This window comes from Passer domesticus, chromosome Z (assembly GCF_036417665.1).
Source record: "Passer domesticus isolate bPasDom1 chromosome Z, bPasDom1.hap1, whole genome shotgun sequence".
Lineage (NCBI taxonomy): Eukaryota > Metazoa > Chordata > Aves > Passeriformes > Passeridae > Passer > Passer domesticus.
In genome coordinates, this window is record NC_087512.1 from 56451342 (window position 1) to 56472111 (window position 20770).

The following is a 20770-nucleotide window of genomic DNA, read 5'->3' on the forward strand; positions in this document are numbered from 1 at the left end:
ATTAATCTCCTCAGATACAGTTTTATTTTGACTCTAAGTAGCTCCCTCTAGTTTGTTTCCACATTAGACATGTTAAATGCATTTTGGAAACGCTGACATCTAAAGATTAAGTTAATATGAGTCAAAGAAAAAAAGGAAATGTTGAGGTTCTTCAAAATGGCTTGCTTAAGTTCTTTCAGTTAACCAATACTCACCTACATAGGCTTCATCATTCACTGGCAGGGGTACTGACATGCAGAGGTAGGTATCAGACTGTTAAAAGAGAACAGAAATTACCTTTAAATTGGGGAAATTTAGAATTTAAATAGAAACAAAGCATCAAAATTCCCTACACTTTCTGAAAATGAATGTGGGAACACTGAACAAATTAATATATACAATAGGACCATCTAGAAAAAATATCATGTACTTTATTGAGATACTTGGGCAAATACGACATATGTTATCTGATTTACTATTGTAAGAAACACATTTATTGCCACAATTTATTTACATGTAACAGAGATCAGTCTACAAGGTTATCAAAGTGGCTATTAGGTTGGTAGGTACACTACTAACTATTTAAACCTCTTTTTTCTTAATTGTTTTTTTTTTTCCAACTTCTAAGGCTGTTTAGGAAAGGAAATACATCACCTACTGGAATTTCACTGCACCTATGAAATGAAAATCTGACAGGCCTTCACTTTCATAAGGACATCTAAACAGATAAATATAAAATTCCTGCTATGAATAACTTCAAGCTTAATTTAAAAGAAGGCTCTGTGGATAGGTGTAAACAACTAAATGCAACAGAGAAGGAAGTTACAATGGTGATAACAATATGTGATTACACAGAGCAGTGATATGCACCTATAAGAAACTATTTTTGGTATTTTTGCTAGAAAAATGGAAGGATGAATGGAGGTTAACTGATATGATTTATGTGAATGCCTTTGTGTACTGTGATTATATACATTTACACAGTTAAAATACTAAAGCCTTCTAGAAATATAAAAGGAAATATTCTATGTTTTTCATTTAACCTGGGTTCAGAAGATTTTTTTTTTTAAAAAAGCACAACCTATTTAGGACCTTATATTCAAACTTTAAAAGCCAATGTCAGCAATGCTTCATAGTGCAGTAGAAATTGAGCAGTTTCCCAGTTAATGTTCATGTGTAGTACCTGTGCCAAAAGAATGCATAACTCAGGTATATGTAGAACACTCCTAAGTCTCATAAGGGCTTGGACATTCATGCACCCATAGAACAACAGCAATTATGAACTGTAAGACAAATCCTGGCCCTCCCACCCCTTCAACATGCCCAGTAACTCATTCAAAAAATGCAGTTTTTGGCAACCTTTCCCCCAGCCTTGACATTACAACACACAAAGAGAAGTTCAGATTTAATAGGAATTTGAACTGACTGGTTTCTTTGTATGGGTTTCCTAGCTGTTCAACTGATGGCTCCTTAGGTAAAATCAATAATTCATAATTATAAATGTGCACCTGGATGAACTGAGAGTACTTTTCACTCTTTCTGATGGAGAAGTTTAATATCTTGCTGTAAAAAAGATCTAGCAGAAACCATATTTCTGCTTTGCACTTGCTGAAATAACACCTCTTGCCTTAAATTACATGTTCCAGAGGGGATTTCCATAAAAACATGAAAACCTCATTTTCTCTTCATCCCTTTAGAAACCACTATCTGCAACAATGAGTCATCAACTACTGCACCACAACATACTGCTCTTCTCAAGCATGTGCAGCCCTTTAAAAGAGATGCAGACCTCTTAATGATATATATACATAGTTCTCTACAATGCCTTAGTGCAAAAAGAACAAAAAATAATTATTCATCTTGCTTAATGAAATTAGATATGCACATGACAGTGTAATCTCAATATTTTATGTGCATCTTAATGTTAAGTTTAAAAATCTTAACCGTCTTCACTATTACTCACTTGGTTCAGCAGAATATAATACACTTCATACCTTAAAGAGTATAAAATCATGACTTCTTTGTAATAGCTTTCATGGAGTATTTCGAGAGTTAAAAATACTGGGTCACAAGAACTAGCCCTTTTGAAATGCTTTTTGGTTGTTTTCTCTCAGCTTGCTGAAGCTGCAGCAACGTAGAGTTTAATGTAATTAGATTCACTGATGCATCATCTGAGATTTGGTGTAAACTGCAACTGCATGTTTTACTAGCACAGCTAGAAATATTTCACATTATAAAACTTCAACAATTCAGTTTATGAAACCAACATTTTACAATTATAATTAATTCAATGAAGAGCTTTTTCTATCATTTGAGGCTACTTTTTGTAGTCTACTTTTCTCTGAGAAGTGCATATAGATATGTATTTATAAAAGTCACCCTGATTTTTTTGTTCATTTTATTTGAGTGATATTTTAGGAAAGGCTTTGTTTTCCTAGCTTATTGAAAGAAGAGAAAGAGGCAAAAACTGCAATTCTCTCACCTGCTTAGGTGTCACTGCAGGCATGCGAATGTCCAGTGCAAAATCTGACAGACCAAAGGAAATCACTGGCTGGTCACTTACAAGGCATTCACTGGAAAGAGATGTGCTAGTATCTTTATATCTGAAAAAGAAGGAAGAAAGATTTTTTTTTTTCAAATATTGATTTTTGTTACATCTTTCTTAAAAGAAGGGTCTTTGCAAAACTAGTAAAAAAGTTAGACAATGCTGAGTTGTTCCAGGAGTGATCTGAAAATTTCACTCCATCACAAGCTGAGGAAAACATCTTAGTTATGCAGTATTTGCTGATGTAGTTCATGAGCTGAGCAATAAGATAACTAGTTTGGAAAATGTTAGCTGAAAATGTAACCTATTATCTCATCCTGAAATTGTCAGAGGCACACAGATGTACAGACAGAGAATTAGTTCACTACACTATATTGACTACTATTAATAATTCACAACAGTTTTGGGTTTTTTTTTTTTGAGACTATGATTTATAGTTCTATACAGATTAAATTTAAATTACATGCAAGGGGGCAACTTTTAATTCAAACACTATATAGTGTGTATTTATATTTATAGTAATTTCTATGCTACTACAAATAGCAAAGTAAAACAATAAACTTGGCAACATCAAACAAATATCAAATTCTGTATAGAGTGCAATGTATAAATGGATTGTAAGAAAAATGTAGATCACTATAAAAAACGGAATGGTAAGACATAAGAAACATTGATGCAACACTGATACAAGTTTTGGCTATGTATATACATGTATACAGAATTGACATGGTACCCAACCTCAATAACAGTAAAATCCTTTTTCCAGGAGCTAAGAGGCTACTTCTGTTGTCCGCACTATATTAAAGTTTACATATGCAATTCTGAATTCAAGCAACCCCTAAATTTCTCAGGACTGTTGAGCTTAGTCGACGTTTTCTTGTTAAAACATGATCTTATCCTGCAAGCTAACTCCACCATCTGAAATACATTTACTCCCTGTGTAGCCTCAAACACAGCTGTAGTGTTAACTAAAAAAGTTGTATTAATTGCCATTTTATCCTTCTATCTAATGAGCAACCCTATGGATAAAACATGAATTTCTGTTTTCAGTATGACAACAGTGCCATTTCAAATTGCAGAAAGAAAATTCTGTGCAATGATCAAAACTGAACAAATACTATAACACATTTTTATCTAAGATATGTTTTTTCATATTTTTGTAATATTTTGACTGCACGCATTCAACACATAGTATTTTCTTGCATAACCCACCTCTTGAAGACTGACAGTGGGCTTCTGAAACCCAAACAGATGTTTTGAAACAGAAGAAGCAGTATTAGCAGGTTGCTAACAAAGCCAGCCATGTTCACCCTGCTATTTCTGGCCTGATTAAGCGAGCAGAAAAAGGGCAGTGTAGTTCTATCAGCTGTGATCTCGACAATCAGGTAGCAGCAGCAGTATCATTTCACTACTTCATTATTATGTGCTCTGCGGGCATCCTCCAACTTCTGACAGACCATCTGTCTTGGAAGGTGATGCACTGTAAATCAGGAAGGTGGATGCTATTATGTTGTCTGTTTTATTAGCTATAAAACGGTGTTGAAGAATCTTCCCTTGCTGAGGGATGACGCTGTACTTCTGTCCACTAAAGGAGCTGAAAAGGACTAGCACACATGTTGCTTTCTGCCCAGGTTGTGCAGTTAAATCTGCATGTTATTTATCAATCCACAGCACTGAAGACTTCAAGTGGCATCACAGAAACCAGCATCAGTCATCCTTCAGAATCTGTAAAAATAGAAGGAGCTTCTATTAACTAACATATTAGAGCATTAGTTCTCAGCAAATCACTGTTGAGGCATTTTAATACGTTAATAGGGTTTTTCATGAGCTTTAGCCCAACTCAGTTGGTTCTATTGAGTCCTTCTTTTCCTACCCTTTCCTGTATACAGGATCAGAAAGAGACACACTTCATTTTGATATATAAAATGTATTCTCAAACATATTTTACATGATGGGAAGAAATATAAAAAACTCCTCAATATATAAAATGCAAAGTATGGAGTATTTCACATATGCAAACACTAGTAAAATGTGTTCTACAAGTAGAGGGAAAAAAAGCACCTACTTGACATAGCAAGAATCAAGGTTCATAAATTTTATTAACTATCACCAAATGTTTCTGCACATATTGCAGACTGGGAGAATATTTTAGTTTTAATTCAACCTGTAATAAACCATTATGTCATTAACAAGTATCTGTTTTTTATGTACTTTAGCTACTTTTACACCCATTTCAGGAAAAAGATACTTAAAAAATTATTTTGGAAATACAGTAACCAGAACTGTTGACATCAGACTGCTTTATATTAGTTGAGTAGTTTTCTATCCTTTCATACACTGAGGGTATGTCAGCATAAACCATTAGTCTCCCTCCTGTTTAATTTTAACTGTTCTTACTTCCCCATTTTAATATACATGGTATTTAAATTCAAAATTTTAGTGCTCTTCAATAATTATCTAGAAAATTACACCATGTCTTACTGAAGACATTTATATTAGCATTCTTCTATTTTTTGAGAATTCCACTTCTGGCAGAGGAAAGTTTCCAGTCATAATCATACATAACTGTACTATGTAGTAATTCTTCTAAACTTGTATAAACAGAATATACTAAATAGTGTATTCTGGATTAGTATAAATACTAATAAGAAAAACACTCCACCCAAATTAAAATATCTTACAGACCCTAAAACACATAGTCAAAACACTTTCATAAGGATGAAACAGAAAATAAGAATTCTGACATTAAACCAATGAAAATCCATGTATTTAAAAAAAAATCACTCCCATTTCAGGGCACATGCATGTACCAAAAAGGCTTCTTATAAATCAAAAGTGCTTAAGCATAAATTAAGAAGCCATACTGGCTAAACAGTCACTGCCTGTTGGTAAACAGCTACAATAGATTTGCTTTGGACTACTAGCAAGATTTAAAAATCTGATTATATTAATCAACATTAAACTTACAAATTTTATTCCCTGAAGGATGGCAAAAAAAGATTTAGTCACAAACAACTGAAAATAAACACATATTAGTTTTCAGCTTGCTGAAAATATGCCAAGACTGTCCAAAACCATTCATGCAAGTAATGATACAATCTTATTTCCTTTTTTTAATGTAAATTTTAATGTCTCTGCTTCTTTATTTAAAGAAGTTATCTAAATTGTTTTCATTGGTGAACTATACAAATCTGCAACACATATAAAGGACTGTGCTGTGATGAAGACCAAAAATCATTTAAAAACAAACAAAAAAGACAAGTGTGACATGCTGATATGCTTCACATAAGTTAACCACAATAACATAAGGCTTCACTACTTTCACTCTCAAAGGAATAACTACACAGCAGTAACTGTTCAGCGTCTTTGTAAACTACCTGACCAGAAATTCCACTACCTTTCTTTAGTTGTATTACCCAAGAAATTCTGTCCTTTTTTTCCCCATACCATTATGGAAATGCACCTGACAAGCAAGAAATCTGAAGAACAGGGACAGGAAGAATACAAGGAGTTGTGACATACACAGAATTATAATATTCTATTTTTTTAAATATGAAAATATATTTCCAATAACTAGAAATAAGAACAAATGCTTAGCTTATGCCAGCTTCACTAAGTCTGAGATCTCTGAGATCTATTAGATCAAGTCTGTTACAAACATCTACATGGTATACAATTTAATTAAGGAGATTTATTTAATAAAAAAGAAATAAAAAGACAGGAACTTAGAAACCAGACCAATAGTCCCTCTCCATCTGAAATACAAGGGCTTCTTTATAGCAGCTTTCAATTCTCACTACAAGTTAACCATAGTAATAGCAAAAATCACCAGAACACATGTTAATGTCAACAGAATATGTGACAATTTATGGCTGACCACTGGAGGTGGGGGTAAAACAATAATTTGGAATAGTCCTAAAAAACCAAAGAAATAAAGCTGTAGTGAGATAAGTAGACATCTGTATATTGTCCTTAAAACCAGTCCAATTTCATCTCCAAGTGCTTTTTAAGGTTTATCAGCTGGATGACTATGAAATATGAGCTTTAATGTAACTAATACTTCAGATTATATCCCTGCACAATGAAATTTTACATTTGGAAGGAAAGGAGAGGAAAAAATTTAAGGAGGCAGCACTATCCTGAAGCTATTCCAATGTAATTTTAGGTATGATGCAATACAGAAAAATATTAGATGAGGGGAAAAAAACAAGGATGAGTGATTCAGAAGATTAAGAAGATTAAACAGTTAAGGTTCATTATGTGGACATCTAGATACCACTGTTATGCTTTCAATTTAGGGTAAGAGATCCCAAGGGAACCGAAGTAATAAAGTATAAGGCATAATTAATGACAAAGACTACAGTGAAAGCAGAGAAAGTGAGATGAAAATTAGATAGGGCAACGTAAACATTCTAATTTTATCCCACATGCTCTACCCAAACAAAGAAAAAAACAAGTGAGTAAAGAAGAAAAAAACAGCCTAAAGCTGAATAGGGGCAGGGGGACAAGAGGCAGAGGAGGAGAGGCAGACAAGAAGCTGGAATTCAAAATAGAACGCAAAGCAGAGTAACAATATATCAGTGTGACATTATACAAATTACAAGTGCATCTTTTAAAAGAATAGCAATTAATTTCCAAAATTCAGCTACATAAAATAGTTCTGTATTAATCACAAGTTTATAAAGCATATTATAGTATTTTCTTATTTTCTGTTTAGTCACTGGAAAGTTTTATATACAGCTCCAAGAGAACAGCCAGAAGCAGAAACTACACCCTCCACCACCACTACCTTCAAAGAAAAGAGAAATTAGAAGATTATGATAATACATGGGAATTAATATTCAAGTCTATCACAGATAGTAATTGCTCATACATGAATCTCTGGTTTTGTTTCTTATACACTTAAGTCATGGAAATGAGCAAGGATTCCTTACATTCTGTCTTCGGCCAGAGCCAAGTTCACATTTTGTCTTGGGCAAAATTTTAAGCTTAGACAACAACTGGACAGACAACAAGAAAAAAATATCCAGTTCAACAAATGAACTGCAGCTAAGCCTCCAGGTTGGAACACTTTGCTTCTAATTACACAGGATAATCAATATGTTGTGGGATCTTGTTAGGGATTAACTAATGTACTAAATGCAGCCACCCAGGACACAGATTCATAGGAAAACGCATTTCACAAGAAGCCATCAAATCAGACAACTTTTTGATACCTAACCATCAAAAAAAAAATCTCACAAAACATATCTAGGTGTTAGGAGATGTATAACAGAGATAACACTGGATTGGGACACGTGACTGATACATCAGAGCATTGTGCTACTATGCAGAATGATCTTGACAGGCAGGAGAAATGTCTTTATCTTGACCCATGAGTCTCTCACTATATTTCTTCTCCCCTGACTAGCTCAGCAAGGGAGTGACTGAGTGGTTTGGGATGAGCACCCGGTGCTTAGCCAAAGCTAACCCACCAGAAAGACTAATGATACCTTTGGCTGCATGACAAAGCATGGCTGGGACATCATAGAGGGGATCCTTCCCCTCAGTACTGGTGAAGCCACACATGGAGTGCTGTGTCCTGTGCTGTCCTGTGCTCCCTGGTGTGAGAGAGACATGGACATACTGGAGAGAGTCCAAGCAAGTACCATCAAGATGCTGAAGACACTGGATTATCTCTCCTACCAGGACAGGCTGAGAGAGTGGGGACTGTTCAACCCCAAGAAGAGAAGGTTCAAGTAGATCTCATCAAGGTATAGAAATATATGAAGGAAGGGTACAAAGAGGATGAAGCTAGGTGCAAACTTATTCAACATTATCAGTGATCTCGACCAGGGGATTAAATACCCCTAAGACAGTTCATAGATGACACTAAGCTGGTGGGAGTGTTGATCTGGAGACCCGGAAGGTTCTGGACAGGCTTAATCAATGGGCTGAAACCAACTGGATGAGGTTCAGTAAGGCCAAGGGATCCTGCCCTTGGCTCACAACAACCCTCTATAGTACAAGACTGCCCCATGGAAAAGCACCTCAAATCACCCAGTGTAATTGCTGGCTGACTTGTATTTTTTTCTTCTTGCTTTGTGTTTATTCAGGAAGGCAATGTCCTCCCCCTGCCCACCCCAGCAGTGTATTAGTTTTCTATTACATAATTGGTCAGTGCGTCAGCAGGCAATGCTGGCCTTCTATCACAACATAAAAGGTGTGAGCATATAGCTGGGGCTGCCCCCTACTTGGGAAGTAACCCACACTGGATTTGGTGTAGTATTAAACATTGTTTTAAAAAATTACACTGGTAACTTTTCAAATATGGCTTGCCTTTTGGTTTAATTTATATTGTGCAAATTCCTATCTTCTGCTACCAACAAAAACTTCAGATATGAATACGAAAGGGATAATAAAAAAGAGAAACATGATTGCTCTTAATGTTGTTTAAATTAATCTTCTCCAAAACTTGTTCTGCTGAGAATAAGTATGATGCCTATTTTTAAAAGAAATATTATACAGAAACCTATTGCCCAGTCCATCACAGGAAGAAAAATATTAATACATTAAATAAAGGACTGTAATTTCAATTTTCTTGCATGCATTACAGCAGTGAAACTGGATTCATTCTAACAGGATTTATTCTTTGAATGCTTTCCAAGTATGTTAAAATTAGACAACAGCTTTTTCTTTCCCGTTTAACAAGAATAAAATGGTAATTAATATTAAGCTCTCCTTAAAAGGATTGTTTATAAGGGCAACACAACATATGAAAAAGTTCAATCCTGAATCTGAGCTTATTTTAAGATATTCTGATGATCCATTAAGCATTTTTATGGGTTTCGTACCGGGAAAGTAAGTTCTACTTACTATCTTAAGACGGACTATCTGCACCAAGCAAAAGAATAAAGTAAAACCCTTCAAAAGCTCTGTCAATTCAGTAAGTTGGGCAAGTTTTACCCACTAAACAGATTTTTGTTTGTTTTTTTTTTAATTAATTGAAGTTTTATACAGCAAAGAAACAGAGGATGAAGAGCTCTTTACACTCTTCCCTTTTGGAGATCAATGTGTTCACAACACAACATGCAGTTTCCTAAGTGCTGTAACAAGAGAAAATCATAAGCCCTATGGCCCCAAGCCATTAGGGAACCCTATTAATAAAGGAATCATTCAATTGTATTTAGTAGGCAACTCATACAGCAATAGTAGTTATGGAAATCACAAACAAAAGGATGGAAAGAAACAGATTATTTTATAAATATTTCTTTATGTAAAGAAAAAGCAAGGATACTATTCCAAGGGCGACTGGGCAAAAATTTATAGAATATATAGAAACTAAAATGGGCCTCTGATTTTTTTTTTTTTGGTGAGCATCAGGATATGCATAAGAAAACACAGAAAAACCAAGGGTGGAAAAGAAACCACAACTCAAGGAGTCAGAATTGCTGTCACCAACCACTGCACCCAGCTGTCACCCTCAGTGTCTCCCAGATTTCAGACAGAGCGGACAAACTTAAAATATCAAGATTTTATTTGATTATGTCAGACAAACATCTAGAATTGTTAATTTTTTAATACTGTGTGATGACTCTGTGGAAACAGAAGAAAATGTGTAATAAAAAAAAAGATGCAGAAAATACTTAACTACTATTTTATGTGATCTTATTGAACAGCCTCTTCTTAGGAGTTAGTTATTTGCCAAGAAGTAAAGTTGTTCTAGGACTACTTTCCCAGTTACATTTTCCTCCTATTCCTGAAGTAAATACAACAGATACCACTCCTCAACACAATGCACACTCAGGTGTGAGACAAAGAAATACCTGAAAAATAATTTTAATATTGCACAATCTGGAGACACTTGCCAGTGTGTTTAAAACCAAAATAAAATTATTGTTCTTGGAAATTCTGCAAACTCACATCAATTGCTGAATCCTAAGGCAAGATTTTTCAAAACATAATAGAGTGTTCAAGGTAAGATTTTTTACTCATTTTCTCCATCACCATACTGTAAACTATTTGACATAAACTTGTTTAAGAACAAGGAATTGTACTTTGGTTGACAGAACAGAAATATATAAGCAAACCACCAAATAAAAAATTTCCTTCCTCTTTATATTAATACAGTTGTGCTTGCATTAGTAAAACAGAGACTTCAAGAAGAAATTCACTTTTACAGCCTGAAACTGCTTTAAACACTCCTAATCTTCTCTTAGGAGTCACAGATATGTTTTAGAAGTCTCAAGACAGCATGTGTTGGTTCTCCCACTCTGCATTTTAACAGCATTTGAAAAACATCTTATTGACAATAAATCACCTTCTAATGCTTCTGCTTTGACCAGGTATCAAAACAGGCAAAATTCTCTTGTCAAGAAAGATCAACTTTTTATAGAAAGACAACATCTTAGCAAACTGTTAATTTCATATAATGAAAATTGAACAAGCTGGATGATATTAATTACTAGCTTTAAAGGGAAAACATATAAGATGCCTCTGCTTTCATTTAATATCCAGACCACTAGCAGTAGCACAATGTAAGAATAAAAGTTCATTGAAATGCTCTTTGTTTTCCCTTTGTTATGCAAAACCAGAAAATATTAAATGTTTTAGAGAGTTAGGATTAGCCTACAAGGATAAAGTAGATGAGAGATCATTTCAAGTACTTAAGTTCAATTATGCATTACATATGAACTATGAATTAAATTCACTGCATGTTCCTTCGCTAAGAAGGACATTGAATTAGGTTGGGCTCAGCTGCAGGGCTCTTTGAGAGACACTAGAAGCTGTCAGACAGAGCCAGTTCCAGTTAGCTCCAAGATGGACCTGCTGCTGCCAAAAGTTGAGCCCCTTGGCCATGCTGGTGATGCCTCTGCTATAAGGTATTTAGGAAAGGGTAAAGAACACTGCACAACAGCTGAGAGGGGTGACAATAACTGAGAGAAACAACACTGCAGACCCCAAAGTCATTGAGGAAGGAGGAGAAGGAGGTGTTCCAGGCACCACATGCAGCCCATAGAGCTCATGCCAGAGAAGGTGAATACACCCTGAAGGAAGCTGCAGTTCCTGAAAAGTCCATGATGGAGAAGGCTCCTGGCAGGAGCTGCAACTCATGGGGGATCTACACTAGAGCAGCCTGTTCTCAAGGTAACTGAACCTATGAAGAGAACCTGGGCTGGAAAAGTTCATGGAGGACTGTCTCCCACAGGAGAGACCCACTCTGGATCAGGAAGAAAGCATTATAAACTGCTGCAACTCCCATTCCCTATTCCCCTGCACAGCTCAGGAAACGAAAAGGAATCAAGAGTGAAGTTGAGGCTGAGGGAAGCTGGTTGCAAATGTGCTCTTATTTCTCAGTATCCTACTCAGTTTAATTGGTAATAAATAAAAAACCAGTATATCCTGAGCTGGAAAGGCGCCCACAATGATCACCAAGTCCAACTCCTAGCCCTGCGTGGTACAAGAGGCAAGTGTCACACCACAGGCCAAAGGTTTCTTGAACTTCCCACTGCAGGGACAGGCTAGATGTTTTTATCATATTACTGAGTTGGAGCAGTTGCCAAAGGTACTTGATTAAGCTAAGCACGGGAAAAAGAAAAAAAAAAGAAACGGCAGTGTGAAGCTAGGAGTCAGAACAGCAGCAGGGACAGGAACACTGCTAATGTTAGCAAGCTTCTAGCTCTCCTTGGACATGCCAAGGTAATGCACCTTTATGCCTGTTGTTCTGCAAATGGTAATTCCTAGTTCAGTACAACATTCTTATAAGAGTGCTGGAGTGACTACTTCCACAGTTTCTATTTGCTCAGAAGGATGCTGGAATGACTTGCCAATCCAAATACTATTCATAACAGCCCCCAACTCCAGACACACCCCCTGCAAAATCATGCCTCAATAAGCCTTCTTTAGATAACAAATATATGACTACTAGAAATAGAAATAAGAAAAATTAAGAACTTTTTCCTAACCCCTTTAATTGTATGCCTCTTTTAAGTAATTCCAGGTAAAAATATGGAACATATTCCTACATATCCAGTCTAGGTCACGTAGTTAAACTGAAGCATTGTAGTTTCATAGAAGTTATGAGCAATTTCAATTAATGAAAATAAGTCAACAGAAGTTTCTTAGAGTTCATTACAAAAGTAATGTTGTAGTCTTTCCTTGCTTTACAAGGCACAGATATCTTGGCACAGATAACAACACCTCCCAATTAAGGAAAACGAAAATGAGGAGAGTGGAAGATGAAAACCAAGTCAATGAATCCAATTCCATTTAATATTTGCTAACATTGAGCAACATAAGATCCATGCTAAGAGCAGATAAATAAATCCTCAACTATTATAGGCCTTTTTATGATACTTTTTACTAGTTAAACGCATTGTTTTCAAAACTAGTATCCATAAGAGTAAAAGAAAGAATTCTGTAAACATCAAAATAATGCTAGAAATCTAGCACCTCTATAGATACAGATTTTTAGTATCACAAAATACAAAAATGCTAATACTAAGATAACTGAACACAATGAAAAAGAACAGCATTTCATTAATACTATGTGGAATTTTTTTAAAGTATAAGGGTAAGTACAACACAATTGCTGTGATTCTACTAGCACTACATTTTTCTATGCAGTACCTAAATATAGGTACAGTAATAGCATATACTAGAACATAAATGGATAATCAAGGAGCCCAAGCTTCATTGCTAGAAGACACCACTACACATGGGAAGACAAGAGTTCACAAGAAACTGGAAGAAAAACTAAGCACACCAGCAAGGAAGACTAAGGGAAAGAAAACCAGAAATGAAAATCAGTACAAGAAAGTGCTAAGAATATACTAGGCTCTATTGCGATGTACAAAACATCCAACACTATGGCAGAAGTCAGGAAAAGGGACTCTACACTGGAGCAGGTGAATGTGCTCTAAAGGAAGCTTCAGCCTATGGAAATGCCATACTAGAGCCACCTCTTGGTAGATAATGGGGCCTGTAGACAGGTACCCATTGTAAGAGATGCATGTGTCCCCTTAGCCAAATAGTACAGGTTTGAGGGAAGATAAAAATTTGAGAAATCAATGGGCCAAGAACTCCAGTTTTATCTGTTCCCTGAAAACCCACAAAGGAGCATCCATTCTCATGAGCTTGGAACATTGGTCATGTGATTAAAAAATTAATAGCAAGTAGCTTTTCCAAGGATCATTTGTCACAGAACAAAGGAAGTTATGGGCACAAGGAGTCTCATGCATACTTTTCCCATTGTACACAATTTGGTTATGAGCAAACCACATTATTCTATGAATATGACAGCCTAAGTAAGCCTTGAGTTTTGCTTGCCAGGCAGCAGGGAAGTAATTAACCCTGAAGCTGGGGGGCCTCTCAAGGTTGTTCCTTGAAGTGAAGAGGCCATTTTCCCAAAGGTAGGTATTTTTAAAGTGATTGATATTGCACACAGCCTTCGTAGAATTGTAACTTTAATTTGTGCTTGGCAATTTTGAATCATTGTTCAAATGATTGGTCCACACAATAATAGAATGAACTCTGGCACCAAACTGTATTTCACAGTTTTACAGCATCTTATTAATTAATGCTTTTGCTAAAATCCTTTGACTGTGGTTCATTAAGCTATCTAAATCACCAATTCATGACACCCATTAGGAGCAGTGGCCCTGCAGGGGGCTCACAGTTGAGAAGTCTCATCTGCAAAGACTGTAGCTAAGGAGAGGACTCACATGTTACCATTCTTGAAGAATTATATCCCATACCTCACAGACGGGACCTCACACGGGAGCAGAGGCAAGGGGAGGATGTTAGATCCTATGGTCTGACCCAAAGAAATGAGGGTTGGAGATTTAATGGAAATACCTTTAATTGTTGTAATCCACGATTTGCATTTTATGGTACAGGAATTCCTGTAAAAGGACCTACCTCAACCAGCAGCGGATGAGCCTCACACAAGGCAGCACAAGCGCAGCTGTGACCTGACCTGACTTTTGTGCCCAGTAACTCCCCACAACAAACCACCTCTCTGTCCTGAGCAATCACCAGAACACACCAGATAAAGCTCCAAGTCATGGACTGAAATAACTCAGTGAACATCTGTGGGCATTTAACAAGGGTTTACATACATTAAGGATCTGTGTATAGATCAAAAGATGGGAAGTGGTATGTAGGTGATGAGGATAATAAGGATGTATTGCATAACATGAGACCTGAGCATGATATGAACAGTACGGAACTGGGGATGAAGTGTGGGTTTGTGGGTGTAATTTGTACTGATTTTGGCTTGGACTTTTTCTTTCAAGTAGCTTATATAAGCTTTGGATTTGTAAGCAAATCAGCACTGAAAACAGACGGACGTTTTAGTTGTTGCTGAGCAGTGGTTGCACAGAGCCAAGGCCCTCTCTGCTTGTAATACCACTGTATCAGTGAGAAGGCTGGGAGGGGACATAGGACAGCTGACCCTAACTGGTCAAAGAGATATTCCATACCACATAAAGTAGGACTGTAGGGACATTTGGAGTGATGATGGCACTTGTCTTCCTAAGACACCACCAAATGTGAAGGAGCCCTACTTCTTGCAGGCAATGAATACCTGCTGATGGCATAGAGGATATAAATTCTTTATTCTCCTTTACTTATGCATGCAGCTTTTGCTGTCTTCATCAGTCTTCATCCCAGCTTCATGAGCTTTCTCATTTTCTTGCAACTGTCTTGCCCAGCTCACTGGGGGCCAGGGAGAGAGGATCTATGTGTTGCTGACATGCCCACCAGCCTTAAATCACAACTAGTTTTGTTTATTTGCTGTCTCCATAACACAAAACAAGCCAAAAGAGAAATAACCATGAAGGGGAAAATAAATAACCAGCATTAGTGTCTACACTACTGTGAATATGTTTCCTGCTCTCTACAACCTACACCCCAACCTCCTGATAAAATTTCCTTGTAGAAATATATTTTACTCTAGTTCTTGGAGCATGAAGGATTCTCAAGCTTGTTCATTTCCAGAGTAAAGTTAATCAAGTGTTCTTCCCTGGAAAACGCTATTCAGCTATACATCAATTGGACTGAAATGATGATGAATGTAAAATAGTAGGATACCCATCCCGACATCTAAATTTTAGACTCAATCCCCAAATAAATGGTTTTACTATGACAAAGATAATATTTGTAGAAAAAAGGTATATGAAATTGAAACTAGACAAGGTTGGGCAAGACAGCTTATTCCTTCTGGACACTGGAATTAAAAAAAAAAAGTTTTAAATTGTATTTTTACGGAAATACTTGTTTTCAAAACATAGGCGATTCAAATGATGTTTAATCCCCTGTTCATTTAATGGCAGGTGCATAAAAATCTTTAAATCTAAGACTTTCCAGTAATTCTACTGTCTGTTTTGTCTCATGCAACATCAGGGTTTGACTTACGAGGAAGAACATCTTCACATTCCTTTTACTTCCTTTAATTGTTCAGTCAAAAATATGCACGAGAGACAGGAAAATGTAGGTAAAATCTATAGCTCCTTCTCCCTCAGCATAAAAACCACTATTAAAACGATAAAACCATTTACACAATTAGTTTTCACATGTGAGAGCAATGGCAAGTGCAATTTTAAAAGCTCACTGACATATTGGTCACTCCTGTTTCTCAGTAACACTGGGCTTTACTCATTCTGAAAATCATGCCTGGTATTACAAAAAAAAATTGTCAAGAGCCATCAGTCATATATATTTTCTCTCTCCCAGGGTGTGTTAGTAATTTCAGAAATTTCAAGTTGTCTTGATTTCAAATTGTCTTAGCTAAAGGAAATACATTACTGCCAGCATTACTCACAGCTCAGATTAAAAGCAGACTTATCCTTGAATAAAAGGAAGAGAAATCAGATACCTTTGAACATAAAAGGAAAAAAGAGAGGACACTACTGAAGGAAATCTTCCATGCTACAAGAGGAGGTCCTCACAAATGCCAAAAATTAAAGATATACCTTAGCTTTTAAAGATCCGACACCTATTAGACAGAAAAACTGTGGCAGATTTCTGCAATAAAGTAATTCAAACTTCAAAATAGCACTATTTTCCAAAATAAAATAAAAAAATTATGACAAATCTGTTGGTGGACACACATTTATACACTTTAACTATGAACCACAAAAAATTAGGATTTTTTTCAAATCAATGCGTAAATGTTAAGAAACAAGATCATTTTCTGTGACAGACAACTGCACACAGACAGCGGCACACCTTTGAGAGTGAAGAACTGCAGCAAATGGGAAGACCAAAACCACATCACCCACACACAGGAATGCAATTCTCATTCAACAATGTTAAAAACTAACTAGATTTCACATACTTACAATTCAGTTTTTATATATATACACACAATCAAGTTCAGTCCACCAATAAAAACAATGAAATAAGAAGTTTCAAGAAAGTTTTTAGAAGTTTTGCTGTAGACAAACGCTCCTCAGAACTGGGTAGAGCCAGATTTCATGTCAGCCTGATTTGGCTTTGATGTTTATAATATAATTTAAAGCTACATAAAAATCATGCATCTTGTATGAGGCTGCCAGCTCAGATCAGAAAGATTTGCAAGATCATCTGTTCTCATTCTTAGAAGACCAGTACACTTCACCCACTTTTTCCCATTGTTTGTGTCCAGTAAGGCTCTTTTTAGTTTATGAGCAGAATCTTGCACAGAATGGGTAAAAATCATAATATAGGAAGCAATGTCTTTGCTTGATACTGATTTATTACTGTTTTCCACAAAGCTCTGACAGATGTAGGTATAAGATAAATCATCATATTTATGTCCTTCCTATACCACTCTACAAAATCCTCAAGCTTTATGTTTTCTGACTCCTGCATAACAACCATGATTTCAGGTTAAAGAAGAATCTTAAGACTTAGCTAATTTGTTGGAATTAATTCAGATGAAAAGCATTTCTGCAATACACAGTTTGAACAGAACCTAAGTAGTCTGGTTTAATGATTTCTCACCCTATATATCAGAAAGCAAAAAAATTTAAGCTCTGCATTTTACTAAAGAGCTTGCCTTGCTGACATTGGTAGATACCTGGCAAGAGAAACTGGAACATGCTAGAACCCAATCTGGATTTTGTAGCTTTGATTGTATAACCATTGAAGATTAAAACTAAATTTAAGATATACCAGAAACCTCCAATAGCAAACAGAAAAAAAAAAAAAAAAGTTTATTTTTCCTAATCTGAGTACTTGTGAATTCTACTCATGGCTGGACTCTTGAATTCCACTGTAGGGAAGGAAATAGAAGATAATTCAAGAGCTATAATAAAATCTCTTCATATTGTTGTGGTTTAATCCCAGCTGGCAAAAGACTCAGTTCTTGGACTCAGTATTTGTCTTATTGCATATGACCACTATTACAGACTCTACATTGGTGTTGCAAGTGAGTTAGCTCCCGCACACAACAATGTAGGTAGATGCTTTCTCTTTTTTTTTTTTTAATTTGGAAAATTTAAAAAATATTAGGTAATTATTTTACGCCTTTTGGTTCAGAATGCAATCTCTTTCCTGTGCTATTCCATCTGTCAAGTGATTATTTTGATTAGCTGAAAAGGCAGCAACTAAAACCATTGTTTTCCTTGGTGACTTCTCTTTCATTAAGCACCTTGTGCACACCAGCATGGCAGTACACTTCTCTAGTAAGTGTTTGTTAAGTAATACCTCCTATGAAAAAGTGAGCCAGGAAGTATTTGGAAATACAGAATTTATTGGCAATCAATCCACTACTGGAGGAGGGGATGGGACAGTTTCATAGACAACAGCAAAAAACTGAATATCACAGGAAGAAACCTTTCAAAGATAATTTTAACCACAGGCCAGCTCAAAAACTCTACCACATTACCCCTATTTATTCTATTTAGAGATTACATGTTATGGAACAGAGCTAAAAGCAACCTAAACAAAGCAGCTTAGAGCTGCAGTGAATTTTTGTGATGCACTCTCATTTGTCTATTCCACCTCTCTTTATTCTCTATATTCCACCTCTATTAGCTTGTAACTGGGCATAAATGAATGTCCCTTATCAATAGCGGAATATAGAATACAAGTAGCAAAGAGAGAAACTTATACTTACAGGACCTTTTACCAATTTTTCTGCTAGCTTGCTTAACAATATTCAACTACTTACTTAACAATAACAATACAGAAAAACCACAAACCAACATCCCACAGAGAAAGAGAAAAAGGTGTTGCTTCAAACATTGACTTTTGCTGGAACTGGACGAAGGGAAACCCTCAGAACACTTGGCACAAAGCTCACCCAGCATGGTGGGGCAAGCAGGGGGCCAGGGGAAGCGCAAAGGTATCTGCAGGGGATTAGAACAGCCCTGGAAAGCAACCACAAGGACCAGGGTTGACTAACAGGGACCAGGCTTGTTCAGCCTTGAGAAAAGAATGTTCCCAGGAATTCTTATCATTAGGGGCTACAAAGAAGGGGACTCCTCTTTAACAAGGAAAATACAAGCGGTAATGGGTATAAATTAGTCCTGGGAAGATTCCATTGGACAGCAAAGGAACATTTGTCATAATGAGAACAATCAGCCCTTGAAATAATCACCCCTCAGATGTGGTGGATTTCCCAATGTTTGACTCTTTTAAGATCCCTCTGGACAAGGTGCTGGTGATCTTGACTGGACCATGTTTTTACCAGGAAGGCTGGATGAAATGACCCTTAAGCTCCCCTTCCAACCTGATATTCTCTGACTTTTGCAAGAACAACAATGATGAAAACAAAAACCCATTGAGTCCCAGATTTTAAAAAACATTTATTGTACCCTGTGTCACAATATTTTGATATTCCAACAAATTCTGTAAGTAGTAACAAAAAGCTTGTTAGTACTCAGCCAGTACATTAATTCCCAGCTAAAACAGGGAACAAAACAAAAAAAGAAGTGTTTACTTCTTCTACAGAAGACTAATTAACACACCAATGCTTATTAAGGGTATACCAACAAATTTTTTGATAATGTAAGAACAGTTGATTTAAATATTATGTATTACAGTGCTTATGAGAAGCTTTTCCAAATACAACACCCACTCACCTACTTGCATGCAACAACTTGTCAAAGTAGCATTTTAGCTCCTCCTAATCACACCATCGGTTTCTTTAGCAAGAAGGCCCAAATCCCCCATTTCCAGTTCCCCACTCAACAGAACTGATTTTTCTGACATAAGGTGAAAGTTATCAGGAAGTGAGGGGTGTGGGCTGAGGAGAGAAAATACAGAAGTCACACCACATAGAAATAGCAGACAATATTTTGTATAGGACTTTTTCATGCAATACTTTGAACACAATTTTTTAATATATCTATTACACTGTAAATTATAAATACGCTATTTTGTTTTCCTGAGTTTTCTTCTTTCTGGGTCAAAGTCATGCATTTTTGCAAGAAAAGAAAGATCAGTACAGCATTTTCCAAAATGCTCAATTTGAAGTGCTATATAAAACATTACATAGCTTATGGTACTTTCTGTTTCAGACAAATTTTTAGTCATAAGTAAATTATTCAGCCTGAGGCCCCAACACCAACCATTTCCAGAGATGCAGTAGTTAAAGTACTCAGGAAGACATCTGAGACTAAAGTAAAAAAAAAAAAAAACTCCAAAGAGAAATATTTTTTCAGGTCAGCACTAAAAATCAAAAATGTTTCATTGTCACCTAATAAGTCCTCCTTAACCATTGATAAAATACAGAAAGAAAGCAGACTTTTAAATGCATTTTGGTGTAAAATAGGACAAGAAATTTGTACAACAAAATTTGCCCAGTTTAAGATAATAAAGAAGTAGATCAGCTATCAGCAGACTAAACACACTATCACAAAGTCAGTACCTACTTCTGTTGTTGAGAATAGTTGGAAGTTTTTAACTCTATTATGATCTCAAGTGGGGAAACACTTTATTTCCAATGAACTACATTGACAGTTTAGTATAAGACAGGTTATTTCACTAGCTAACAATACAAATCAATGTAAAATAAAAATAAGGTAGTACTACAACAAAAGGGATCTAAAAAATCCAACCATAATGGAAAGGGGAGAAAGAGTTTAGTGTTACACATCAGTTCCAATTCTGATACTCTTAAGTGTGTATGAAAGCATTAGGGTATAATCCCTTGACAGGAAACATAATACATACTCCAAACCCACCTTGGAGCTTACCTGCCCTAACTCTCAAATTAAGGATGTAAGTTCCACAAATACACCATAAATCCATCATTTTCACCCAAGCTGCCTTCCAGCA

At 36.1% G+C, this 20770-nt stretch overlaps 1 protein-coding gene across 11 annotated transcripts in view; it reads right to left on the reverse strand.

Annotated features, from left to right (window-relative positions):
* PAM (peptidylglycine alpha-amidating monooxygenase) overlaps positions 1 to 20770 on the reverse strand; it is a 118661-nt gene that overhangs the window by 60522 nt on the left and 37369 nt on the right. For 10 of the 11 annotated variants that reach the window (XM_064404925.1, XM_064404927.1, XM_064404926.1 and 7 more), the window contains 3 exons: positions 3737 to 4249; positions 2462 to 2582; positions 195 to 252 (listed from right to left, as the gene is read on the reverse strand). In XM_064404925.1, the coding sequence (XP_064260995.1) occupies positions 195 to 252; positions 2462 to 2582; positions 3737 to 3828 (271 nt within the window). In that variant the 5' untranslated portion in view covers positions 3829 to 4249. Of the gene's footprint in view, positions 1 to 194; positions 253 to 2461; positions 2583 to 3736; positions 4250 to 19572; positions 19713 to 20770 lie in introns of those variants that run through there. The other variant, XM_064404922.1, reaches the window with a different exon arrangement.